This window comes from Benincasa hispida, chromosome 7 (genome assembly GCF_027475165.1).
Source record: "Benincasa hispida cultivar pf3 chromosome 7, pf3_genome.v1.1, whole genome shotgun sequence".
NCBI classification, from domain to species: domain Eukaryota; kingdom Viridiplantae; phylum Streptophyta; class Magnoliopsida; order Cucurbitales; family Cucurbitaceae; genus Benincasa; species Benincasa hispida.
In genome coordinates this window covers 6,725,624-6,737,398 of record NC_143484.1, presented here as the reverse complement: position 1 = coordinate 6,737,398, position 11,775 = coordinate 6,725,624, and the positions used below count along the sequence as shown (strand labels likewise).

The 11,775-nt window shown below is 40.0% G+C and overlaps 1 protein-coding gene across 1 annotated transcript; it reads left to right on the top strand.

The window, feature by feature from the left end:
- Positions 1 to 288: 288 nt before the first annotated feature.
- Positions 289 to 2,662, top strand: LOC150034881 (uncharacterized). Its single transcript, XM_090315308.1, has 4 exons — positions 289 to 738; positions 907 to 965; positions 1,140 to 1,221; positions 2,280 to 2,662. The coding sequence occupies exons 1-4, from the start codon at positions 424 to 426 to the stop codon at positions 2,349 to 2,351; spliced, it is 528 nt and encodes a 175-aa protein (XP_090171434.1). The 5' UTR covers positions 289 to 423; the 3' UTR covers positions 2,352 to 2,662.
- The last annotated feature ends 9,113 nt before the right edge of the window (positions 2,663 to 11,775 follow it).

Below are 11,775 nucleotides of genomic sequence, written 5' to 3'. Positions count from 1 at the left end.
GAGAAAAAGAGAGAAGAAGTGATCTGTTAGAGGAAAGAAAACGAGAGAGCTAGAAAATAAGAGAAGAGAAAATGAGAGAGCCAAACCACGTGCATGTAGGAGTTTCGTTTTGATAATTTTACCCAAATTTGATGTCAACAAAGAGTAAAAAAAAAATCATTTTCAAAAGGCAGAATAAATCTCATGTTTTTAAATTTGGATCTTCCATCCAAAAATCCCCGCATTTCTAGCGAGGAAAAAGAAAAAACCCTGTTATAAAAATAAGAAAAAGGCCCCCGAACATTATTACTAAAAGAATTAGTTAAAATGGGCGCGCTCTAGAATGACCGTTGGCTTCTGGACTTCACTCAGTGTTCAGTTGGCGTACGCAAAGTTCCTTCAAATTCCTCCACACAGCCTCTTCCCTCTCTGCTAGCTGCTTCCATGGCTTTTCTTCTCCACAACCACAGCCATCTTCACTACAATTCTTCTCTCTCCACACCCATTCCCAACCTCCATTGGACCCGAAATCTTCTCCCCTCCCGCCGAAGACCCAAGTTTTCTCGGAAACCTAGGGTTTTAACTTTCCGGGTAAATCATAAGGGTCGCCTCGGCGTATCCTCTTTTCCTTGCTTCTGCAGATCAGGGACCGAAGTTGAAAATTTACCTCTCCTAGAAGAAACTGAACGACGGCCCTTTGATATCAATCTCGCCGTTATTCTTGCCGGTTTCGCGTTTGAAGCATACACTAGCCCCCCTGTAATTTGATTACTGCTTACTTCGTTTATTTTTGTTGTTGTTGGTATCATTTTTTGTTTATCAGGAGAGGGTTATGAAGATGCATTTTAGTGTTTAAGTTCGATGAAAGATATTGTTTGAAATTTTTTGTGATCTTTTATTTATATATTTTTCCTTTTTTTGGTATAGGAAAATTTTGGGAAGCGTGAAGTTGATGCTGCAGGCTGTACGACTGTATATCTTTCAGAGTATGTAATTGCTATAATAAACTTTAAATTGACGAAAATTGTGCAGAAGTCTTGGATGTTTTAGTTGCATATTGGTCTTCCTGAACTCGTAATTGTTTTTGCTATTGAATGCATATAAGTTCTTTTGACTTCAACATTGGACGTGCCAATTTTTATTCATGAATCCAAATGCAGGTCATTTGTTCGAGAGATATATGATGGTCAACTGTTCATAAAATTGAAGAAGGGCATTGATTTACCTGCAATGGATCCGTGGGTAACTCCTTTCCCCTTATTATTATCATTTTTTGTTCTTTTTTGCCATATGAAATTTAGTTTTAATTTTCTAACTTCCGTGGTAAAGCAGGGTTTTAGGAAAAATTAAATTTTGTAGTGGTTCCTCCTCATCGGAAAACATAATTATGAAAAAAATGCAAGCTCTTTCACCGTTTCACCTTAACCCAGAATGACTGAGATTGCTTTATGTGAAGGAAAAAGCCAGAAATGCTGACACAGTTCCCCAAATGGCTTGAGCAGACCATAATCATTTCTTCTTCCATGTCAACCATTTGGGGAATTGTGTTAGCATTTCTGGCTTCTTTACATTTCTGCCATTGGTTCTGAAACAGGGACAAAGCCAAAATCGTCTTTGATTGACGCCATCTTTCTAGGAAGTTTGGAAAGAAACGAATAGAAATATTTTTTTTTGCACTCATTTAGGAGTTTTTAACCCTTAAACACTTATTCCTTTTCATTATATTAATGAGAAGTTGTTTCTTGTTAAAGAAAAAGGAGAAAGAGCTTGTTATTCTTTTTCTTCTAAATTTTTCATTGTTTCTTTTGATCTCCAACACAAAACAAGGCACAATCCTTACCATCAGTATCACTTAACTATTATCGAAGTGTTCTGATAAAGAGCTCGTCCCTTTCATACCCCTGCCCCCCCACAGGTGAGAAGAAAAACATTTTTTTTAAAGAAATGTCTCAACTTTATTCAATCACCACTTATTGTTTATCTTATTTTAGTGATAAACATATTTTTTTCACTGATGAAATGGAAAATTACAGAACCATACCAACCATACAAAAAAAATAAAAAAACTAAAACTTAAGTTCTATTGCACCACTTTAAACCCAAACTTAGAACTAAATAGAATGATCTTAAGGATAACTCAAGACATCTATCCCTACTAAACAAAAGGCACAGTAAATGACAACTGCTAGATCTTTTCTTGACCAATTACTACCGTGGTCTTCTTTATAGACTTCTAATGCTTTACGTTCTTTGTATTTCCTATTTGATTGTATTTGTTCCTCATTTTGACATGCTTTCAGGGAACGAGCGATCCATATGTGGTGTTTCAATTGGATGGTCAGGTTGCTAAAAGCAAGACAAAATGGGGGTGAGCAATGTATTCATACTGAAATCCTTCATCGTGTTAAAGTGGTATTTCACGTCGTGACAGTTAACAAATAATATTGCCTTAGTAAGCAAATAACAATGAATGAATATCAGTTGGTCTTCAAGTCTTCAAACTTTGGGTCTTGGAAGAGCTTTGGTAAGGGTTTTTATGGTATGCAGCTATGTAGGTGTTCAAATGAGAGAGCTGCAAACTTTTTCTCTTCAAGGAAATGTAATCAATTTAATATATTTCATACAATCATGAAGAGCTAGATTTTTTGTGATATTTATAGCAGCATGATTATCATTGAAGAAATGGATAGAGGCTATGCTCTGAAAGTAAAAAAAAGGTTCAAAGGTAAAATATAAAAGCTTCCTAATTCAGACATATTCCTGCAAATAAAAGCCTAAAAAAATTAGACATATCTCTGAAATTAAAGCTTTGACTACATTGATCCACATAAGGTGCGATCTTGGAGGCAAGTTAATCCTAGTGAGAAGATGAAATACATTGCCCTTTTTGGGGAAAAAAAAAAAAAGTGAAATACATTGCTCTCGGTGTTATTCGAAAACACCCAGTTTTGTCGTGTTAAAGATTTACTTAAGAACACACCAGAGGATTCCAAAGCCAGCTCCTTAATTCATCGTGATTATTTTACTTGGCAACTTCCAGATCTGTAAGAAGAGAATAAATCATCTATTTCTTCTTCCTTTAAGATCCATTCACAAGAAATATTCCAAGGAAGGCATGGAGAATCTTTTTTTAACAAGATATCACACTTTTCATTAAGAGAATGAAAAAAAACTATTGCTTAAAGATACTATTAAAATATAGAGATAGAGCACACAAGGTTTATGTGGAAAACCCTAGTACAAGGAGAAAAAACTACAGTAGAAAGTCTCTTTTATTATTTTTAACACACACTGAAAGTTACAATAGAAGTCATATTTATAGGCTCTAACAAGCCCTAAAATGAAAAAGGAAATAAAAAGTAAAATACTAAAATACCCTTGGGACTATAAGCTATCAACAAAATCCCTTATTTCCAACACTCCCCCTCAAGTTGGGGTGTAGATGTAAATCAAACCCAACTTGCTAACACGAGTCTAAACTTTGCCTGAGTAACCTTTTGATGAGAACATCAACAACTTGTTGACTAGGTGGAATATACGGAATATAGATATTGTCATTGTCCAGTTTCTCTTTTATAAAGTGTCTGTCAATCTCCACATATTTCGTTCTATCATGTTGTACAGGATTATTGGCTACGCTTATAGCCGCTTTATTATCACAATAGAGCTTTATAGAACACTGTCTTAGTGTAGATCAGACAGAACTTCTTCAACCAAATTTCTTCACAGATTCCCAAATTCATAGCTCTGTATTCAGCTTCAACATTGCTTCTAGCAACGACTCTTTGCTTCTTACTTCTCCAAGTAGCTAGGTTACCCCTTGCAAAAGTGATGAAGAAAAAGACAGAGTAGAGATAGAAAAATAGCACACACATAGTTACATGGAAAACCCTAATAAGGGAGAAAAAACCACAGGATAAAGAATTCTTATTAGAATTTGATACAAAGTATACACAGAGACTACAAGCTTAAATAGAAAAAAAAAAAAAGGAAACCCTAGGGTACAGTAGAAAAGACAAATATGCCCTTAGGGTAAAAACCCTATTTTCAACACTCTCCCCCAAGTTGGGGTGTAGATATCAATGAGACCCAACTTGCTAATACAAGAGTCAAACAATTGTCTGGGCAGCCCTTTTGTCAGGACGTCTGCAATCTGTTAACTGGATGGAATATAGGGACACAAACGTTGCCACTATCAAGCTTCTCCTTGATGAAATGCCGATCAATCTCCACATACTTTGTTCTGTCATGCTGTACTGGATTGTTTGCTATGCTTAGTGCGGCTTTGTTATCACAATAGAGTTTCATCAGACCATTGTGACCTTGATCAAGATCACTTAGAACCTTTTCTAGCCAAATTTCCTCACATATCCCCAGACTCATGGCCCTGTACTCGGCTTCGGTACTACTTCTAGCAACTACCCCGTGTTTCTTACTCCTCCATGTGACAAGGTTATCCCATACGAAGATACAATATCCTGATGTCAACTTTCTGTCTACCACAGAACCTGCCAAATCTGCATCTGTGTATGCCTCGATGCACCGTCTATCGGATTTTCTGAACATCAATCTTCTACCTGGAGATGTTTTCAAATACCTCAGGATGCGTTCCACTGCCCTCATATGTTCTTCGTAAGAAGACTGCATAAACTGACTAACTACGCTAACCGCATATGAAATGTCGAGTCTAGTATGAGAGAGATAGATCAGATTCCCAACAAGCCACTGATATCTCTCCTTATTAACTGGTACACTGTCACTCACATTACTTAGCTTAGCATTCACTTCCATAGGGGTATCAACTGGTTTGCAGCCTGTCATACTTGTCTCCATAAGCAAATCCAGAGTATATTTCCGTTGAGAAACCGAAATCCCTTCTTTCGATCGAGCCACTTTCATTCCAAGAAAGTACCTCAGCTTTCCAAGGTCCTTGATTTCAAATTCCTCAGCCATTTTCGTCTTTAAGCGGTCAATCTCTGAAGCATCATCACCTGAAATGACAATATCATCTACATACACAATCAAAATTGCAAGCTTCCCGGATACTGGCCTCTTTGTGAAGAGAGTGTGATATGAGTGTCCCTGACTATATCCTTGTGACTTTACAAAGGCAGTGAATCTGCCAAACCAGGCACTTGGGGACTGTTTTAACCCATACAAGGACTTCTTTAGTCTACATACTCGGTGATTGAACTGTTTCTCTAATCCTGGGGGAGGACTCATGTAGACTTCTTCCTCCAACTCTCTGTTAAGAAAAGCATTCTCACATCAAGGTCAGTCTTTGTTAACTGCAACTGATAGCAGAACCCGTACTGTATTCAACTTTGCTATTGCTGAAAGTCGCGGAATAATCAACTCTGAAGGTCTGAGTAAAACCTCTGACAACTAATCGGGCCTTGTACCTATCAATCATTCCATCGAGCCTATACTTAACCATGAACACCCATTTACATTCAACTGCTTTGTGTCCATTTGGAAGAGTAACTTGGTCCCACGTATTATTTTTCTCAAGCGCCCCCATTTCTTCCATGATTGCGGCTTTCCATTTGAGAATCTCCATTGCTGTGTGTATACTGTTCGGTATTACAACTGTGTCTAGGCTCGTAGTGAGGGCCTTGAACCCTGGAGACAAGTTGCTATAAGACAAGTAACTCTACAGTGGGTACTTTGTACATGATCTGGTACCTTTCCTCAAGGCAATAGGGAGGTCAAGGGATGCATCACAGTCTTTATCCTCCTCGGACTCCCTACTGCACTCAACCTCCCGCTCATGGGTCTCACGCTCTGACATACCTTTTCCACTTTCAACAGTGTTCTCTACTGGAACAAATGTCCCACAATTATCACTACCTACCTCAGCCACATTGTTTTTGGTGCACTCATTCATGCTATCATTGTCTCTCCTGTCTTTGCTCTCATCATTTTCAACACAAGCATCAGTTTCAACATAAATGTTACCATTGTCAGGAATAGAAGTACTAGTACCTAGAACTGATACCTGTTCTGACTCAGGACTGGAGCCGGAGAAATAACAAGCAACACTTTCCTTTCTGAGATTCCTCCTATAATATGGGATCCATGAGACTTGTTCAGTAGGCAAAATGGGTTTGTTGATACTTATGTCAAGAATAGGTTCAGGTAAGATGGACAGACTTAGGCCCCAATTGGTTTCTTCACTAGTATTCTCCCCCTGAAGAGAACTATTGGGAAAGAAAAGATGATCTTCAAAGAATGTCACATCCATTGAGACAAAATACTTTCGGGAAGGATGGTAATACTTGTACCCACGTTGATGAAGAGGGTATCCCACAAAGACACATTTCTGGGCACGAGGAGTAAACTTGGTTCAGTTAGAACCATGAGTATGGATGAACACGATGCACCCAAACATCCGAAGGGAAACATCAGAAATAAGCCGGTTATTAGGGTAGGACTCTTTGAAGCAATCTAAGGGGGTTTGAAATTTTAGAACCCGGGACGACATTCGATTTATCAGATGAGCTGCTGTCAGAACAACATCTCCCCACAAATAGGACGGAAGAGAAGTTGACAACATAAGGGGCCGAGCAACTTCGATAAGGTGACGGTTTTTTCGTTCGACCACTCCATTTTGTTGAGGAGTGTACACACAGGAGCTCTGATGGACGATTCCTTTAGAGATTAAGAATTCCCTAAAGGAATTATTAAAGTATTCCTGACCATTGTCACTATGAAGGATAGCGATTTTTGCATTGAATTGGGTTTCTATAGAGCAATAAAACTGTTGGAAGACTGATGTGACTTTGGATTTGTCTGTTAGAAGAAAAACCCAAGTTAACCTAGTATGGTTGTCAATAAAGGGTTACAAACCACCATTTGCCAGTGGCGGTAGTAACAGGTGACGGACTCCAAACGTCGCTATGGAAGAGGGTGAATGGTTTGGAAGGCTTATAAGGTTGAAGTTTTAATGATGCACGAGGCTGTTTGGCTTGGACACACACATCACAATTTAATTTAGAAAGATTAACATTGTGGAAAAGATGAGGAAATAGATAATTCATATAATGGAAACTAGGATGCCCAAGGCGATAGTGCCATAGCATATAATCAGTTTCAGAAATAGAAAAACGAGATGAAAGTAAACTAGTCCTATCACATATGAAAGTAAACTAGTCCTATCAAATATCCTAGATGAAGCTTCTTCCATGAAGAAATAGAGCGCCCTATCATGCCGGGCAGTGCCAATCGTCGTCTCCGAGTTCAGATCCTGAAAAACAACTTCGGGTGAGAAGATAACTCGACATCTCAAATCTCTTGTAATTTTACTAACAGATAAAAGGTTGTAAGAGATTTTAGGCACTTGCAACACATCTTGACGAACTAAGCCCTCAAAGTCTGACAAATGTCCTTTTCTGGCAACAGGGGCAAAGGACCCATCAACAATTCTGATCCTCTCGTTCCTAGCACTTGGTTGATATGAAAGAAACTAGTCGGAAGAACCGGTCAAGTGGTCTGTAGCCCCTGAATCTAAAATCCACGGTTTACTACCAGTTATACTAACAAGGCCAAAGGAGTGAAGGGTACCTGATTGAGCGATTGCACCTACTCCCACTGTACTAGAAGTGCTCTGACTGTTTTCCTAATTCTGAGATTGCAGACCTCCAGTTGCTGATTCACCTACCAGTGCTCGACCCGACTGTCGTTTTTTACCATTCAGCGGACGGCCATGCAACTTCTAGCACTGATCTTTCATGTGTTAGGGCTTCTTGCAATGTTCACACTAGAGTCGGCTTACTGTTCTGTTTATCATGGACAGGACCTGAGGTTTTGAAGGCAACGAAATCTGTCGACGACACCAGTGTATTATTCATTGCCTTGGACTTGTCTTCCTCGAGACGTACTTCAGAGCAAACCTCCATTAGGGATGGTATTGGGCGGGTTCCCAGTATACGACTCCGTACTGCATCAAACTTAGAGTTCAGCCCGGCAAGGAAATCGTATACTCGATCAGTTTCCTCATACTGATAATGCAAGACTCCTCCACATGGACAATTTCAGATCATCTCATGACATAAATCCATTTCCCAGAGAAGCGACAATTTATTAAAGTAGGCTGTAACATCCATTGCCCCTGCTTACACTCATGGACTTGCTTGCGTAAGGTATATAACCGGGAAGCGTCCTATCTTTTGGAGTAAAGCTTTTGGACTGCCTCCCAAATGTCTCGAGCCGTGGCGGCATATGGTAAGGGTTTCCTAATCTGAGGCTCCATACTCCCTGCCAAAATAGACCGAAGTAGAGAGTCTTCTCCCATCCATATTCGTTCTTGGGGGTCGCCTGGTCTTAGCTTTGGTATCTCACCCGTCAGATACCCGAATTTGTGACGACCTTCAAGGGCCATTTTAATGGATTGGGACCAGGAAAAATAATTATCACCATTTAACTTTTCTTCTACAATAAAGCTAGCAGAATTTCCTATTGCTTCAGAAAATAAATTTGAAGATGAGATAGGAAAGGAGGTTACTGAATTTCCAGCATAATTATGTTGATTCGGGTTTAGATTTGGTTGGGCACTGGATGTTGATCCCAGTGCTTCCCCAATGGCAGCTATCTGTTGCTGGAATATCTCATTTTGCTGCTTGATCTGGACTTGTAATTGAGTAAACTGGTTTTGAATTATACTCCCTTGATCTCGATGGTGAGACGATGATTCCCCACCTTCGAACCCACCGATGACCGGTGACGATTGACCCAAACTACTATTCGAATCCGGCTGGAATAGAGGATTTCGGTTGATGAAGTGGCAGCCACTGGTTGGATCAATTCTCGGCTGGTTTGGCTGATGAGACCTGCTGTGGCTCAGACCAGCTCCAACAATATTGAAGGCGGCGTCGGTCAGAGGTCTTCGGTTCGGTAGCGGCTGTGGGACCAGTGCCGATCGAGTGAGAGATACCTGATGGATTTGCGCCGACTGGTTGCAGCGGCTGGAACTGGCCAGAGAGCGTCGATCGACTGGACCGCACGTGAGGGATTGCGCTGGTCTGGAGCTGCATGACCTGGAAGGTATTGACCGGCTGAAGCTGCGTCGAACCCGAACTACGCGGCACGGAAGGGATCTGCCGCAAGGTGTCGATCGTCTGTTGCTGTAAATGGCTGCTCGGATGATCTGCTACACCGATTAATGGCGCTATGGTCACGTTGTCACGAAGCTGATCGGCTCTGGTCGGTTGATTGTCACGTTGAAGGTGTGGAAGAACGGATTGAAAATAACGATCGATGGCATTTTGGATAACAATGGCTATATCTATACCATTGGTTTCACATACTGGTAATTGGGATTCTCCCATTGGGTTTTCCTCAATGGTGACCAGGGTTTCGTTTCTATGCTCTAAACCATGATGAAAAAGACAGAGTGGAGATAGAAAAATAGCACACATAAAGTTACGTGGAAAAACCCTAATAAGGGAGAAAAAACCACGGGATAAAGAATTCTCATTAGAATTTGATACACATTATACATAGAGACTACAAGCTTAAATAGAAAAAAAGGGAAACCCTAGGGTACAGGGGAAAAGACAAATATGCCCCTAGGGTAAAATCCCTATTTTCAACAAAAAGTACAATATCCAGAGGCAAACTTTCTGTCAATAACTGGTCCTGCCCAATCAAAGTCAGTATAGGCCTCAATGCATTTCCTGTCAGTCTTTCTGAACATTAGACCTTTACCTGATGAGCTTTTCAAATATCTTAGAATCCGATTCACAGCTTCCACATGTTCTTCGTAGGGTGCCTACATAAACTGACTAACAACACTGACAACATAGAAAATATTTGGTCTAGTGTGCAATAAGTAAATCAACTTTTCCACTAGACGTTGATACCTCTCTTTATCAACAGGAACTTTGTCAACAGAATCTCCCGGTTTCGTATTGAATTCAATAGGAATGTCAACAGGTCTACCTCCAGTCATACCTATTTCTTTTAATAGGTCAAGAGTGTATTTCCGTTGTGAGACAGAGATCCTTTCCCTTGATCTTACCACCTCCATTCCAAGGAAATATTTTAGATTCCCTAGATCTTTGATCTCAAACTCATAAGCCATTTTCTTTTTCAGCAGCATCATCTCCTGACAGGACAATATTATCATCATACACAATTAGAACAACAATTTTCCCAGATGCCAACCTTTTTGTAAACAACGTGTGATCAGAGTGTCCCTGAGTGAAACCTTGGGACTTAACAAAGGTAGTAAATCTATCGAACCACGCTCTCGGGGACTGTTTCAAACCATACAAAGACTTCCTGAGTTTACAAACCTGATGATCAAACTGAGCTTCAAAGCCTGGGGGTTCATATACACCTCTTCTTCTAATTCACCATTCAGAAATGCATTTTTCACATCAAGTTGATGGAGAGGTCAGTCTTTATTGATTGCAATAGAAAGAAGGACCCAGACCATGTTTAACTTTGCTACAGGGGGGAAAGTCTCAGAATACTCTATCCCATAAGTTTGAGTAAACCCTTTCGCTACAAGTCTAGCCTTGTACCTGTCTAGAGTTCCATCTAATTTATACTTAAAAGTGAACACCCAGCTGCACCCAACTATTTTATGCCCTTTAGGAAGAGCAACAAGGTCCCACATATTATTTTTTTCGAGAGCTCTCATATATGATGGCAGTCTTCCTCTCAGGAATTTCCATAGCCATATGTATGTTTTTCAGTATTGTTACTATATCAAGGCTAACAGTGAATGCCCTGAACTCAGAAGACAGATTATTGTAAGACACATAGCTATACATGGGGTACTTGGTGCAGGATCTGGTGGCCTTTCTCAATGCAATGGGCATGTCAAGAGAGATATCATAATCCTCTGATTTGTTTGATTCCTCATCTATAATGGGATTTTGATTACATTTTCCAGCCTGATGAAGAATCTCACCCTCTTGACCCTCTTGTGTTTCTGTCGAAGTCTCATTACTGCTTGCAACCCTGTTGTTCTCTGGAACTAACATATCATTCCTGTCATTTTCAGCCAAATCAACAATATCATCCTCAACACACAAGTTAGTATTATCAAGGCCAATAGTACCTTGAGCTTGCATTGGTTTAGATTTATGGATCAGAGCCGATGGAGCAATATGGGACACCATTTCCTTTTTGAGATTCTTCCTGTAGTATGTTATCCAAAGGACTTGTTTAGTGCGTAAAATAGTGTCATGGGTACTCAGGATGGATTCATAAAGGAGTTCAGGAAGGTCAGTAGGGACTGAAGATGTGGACCAGTTAGTCTCTTCACTAGTACTCTCCCCTTGAAGAGAACTAATGGGGATGAAAGGCTTATCTTCAAGGAACATTACATCCATCGAGATGAAGTATTTTCGGGAAGAAGGGTGGAAAACATTTATAACCTCGCTGGTGAAGAGGATACCCAACGAAGACACATTTCTGAGCATGAGTGGTAAAATTAGTTTGGTTAGGGCCATGATTATGGATAAAGGCGGTGTGTCACGGTCATGCTTGTCCAGGGCCTGTTGCCCATGGTCGCATGCCCGATCCAACCCCCTTCTAACATACTTTCATATCTTGTATTGTATTAGCTTAGTTAGCTTGCTTTCTTTACATTTTCATTGTAAGTGACCACTCGCCCTTTTGCATATGCAAGGGCGCTAGTTGGCTTTTTGTTCAGAATGCACTATATGGGGATAAGACTAACCATCACTTCCTCATACCCGGAGTAGTACTCTATAAAGCTGTTGTTGTTGCTTATTGCTTTCTAGTCTACTACAATCTTTCTTTCTTTATTCACACTCACAAAAA

What these genes read in the sequence shown, in the direction of transcription:
- LOC150034881 (XM_090315308.1), top strand. Translation starts at nt 424, where the DNA reads ATGGCTTTTCTTCTCCACAACCACAGCCATCTTCACTACAATTCTTCT. An exon ending in ACGACTGTATATCTTTCAGA is followed by an intron (nt 966 to 1,139) that starts GTATGTAATTGC and finishes ATCCAAATGCAG; the next exon opens with GTCATTTGTTCGAGAGATAT. An exon ending in TACCTGCAATGGATCCGTGG is followed by an intron (nt 1,222 to 2,279) that starts GTAACTCCTTTC and finishes ACATGCTTTCAG; the next exon opens with GGAACGAGCGATCCATATGT.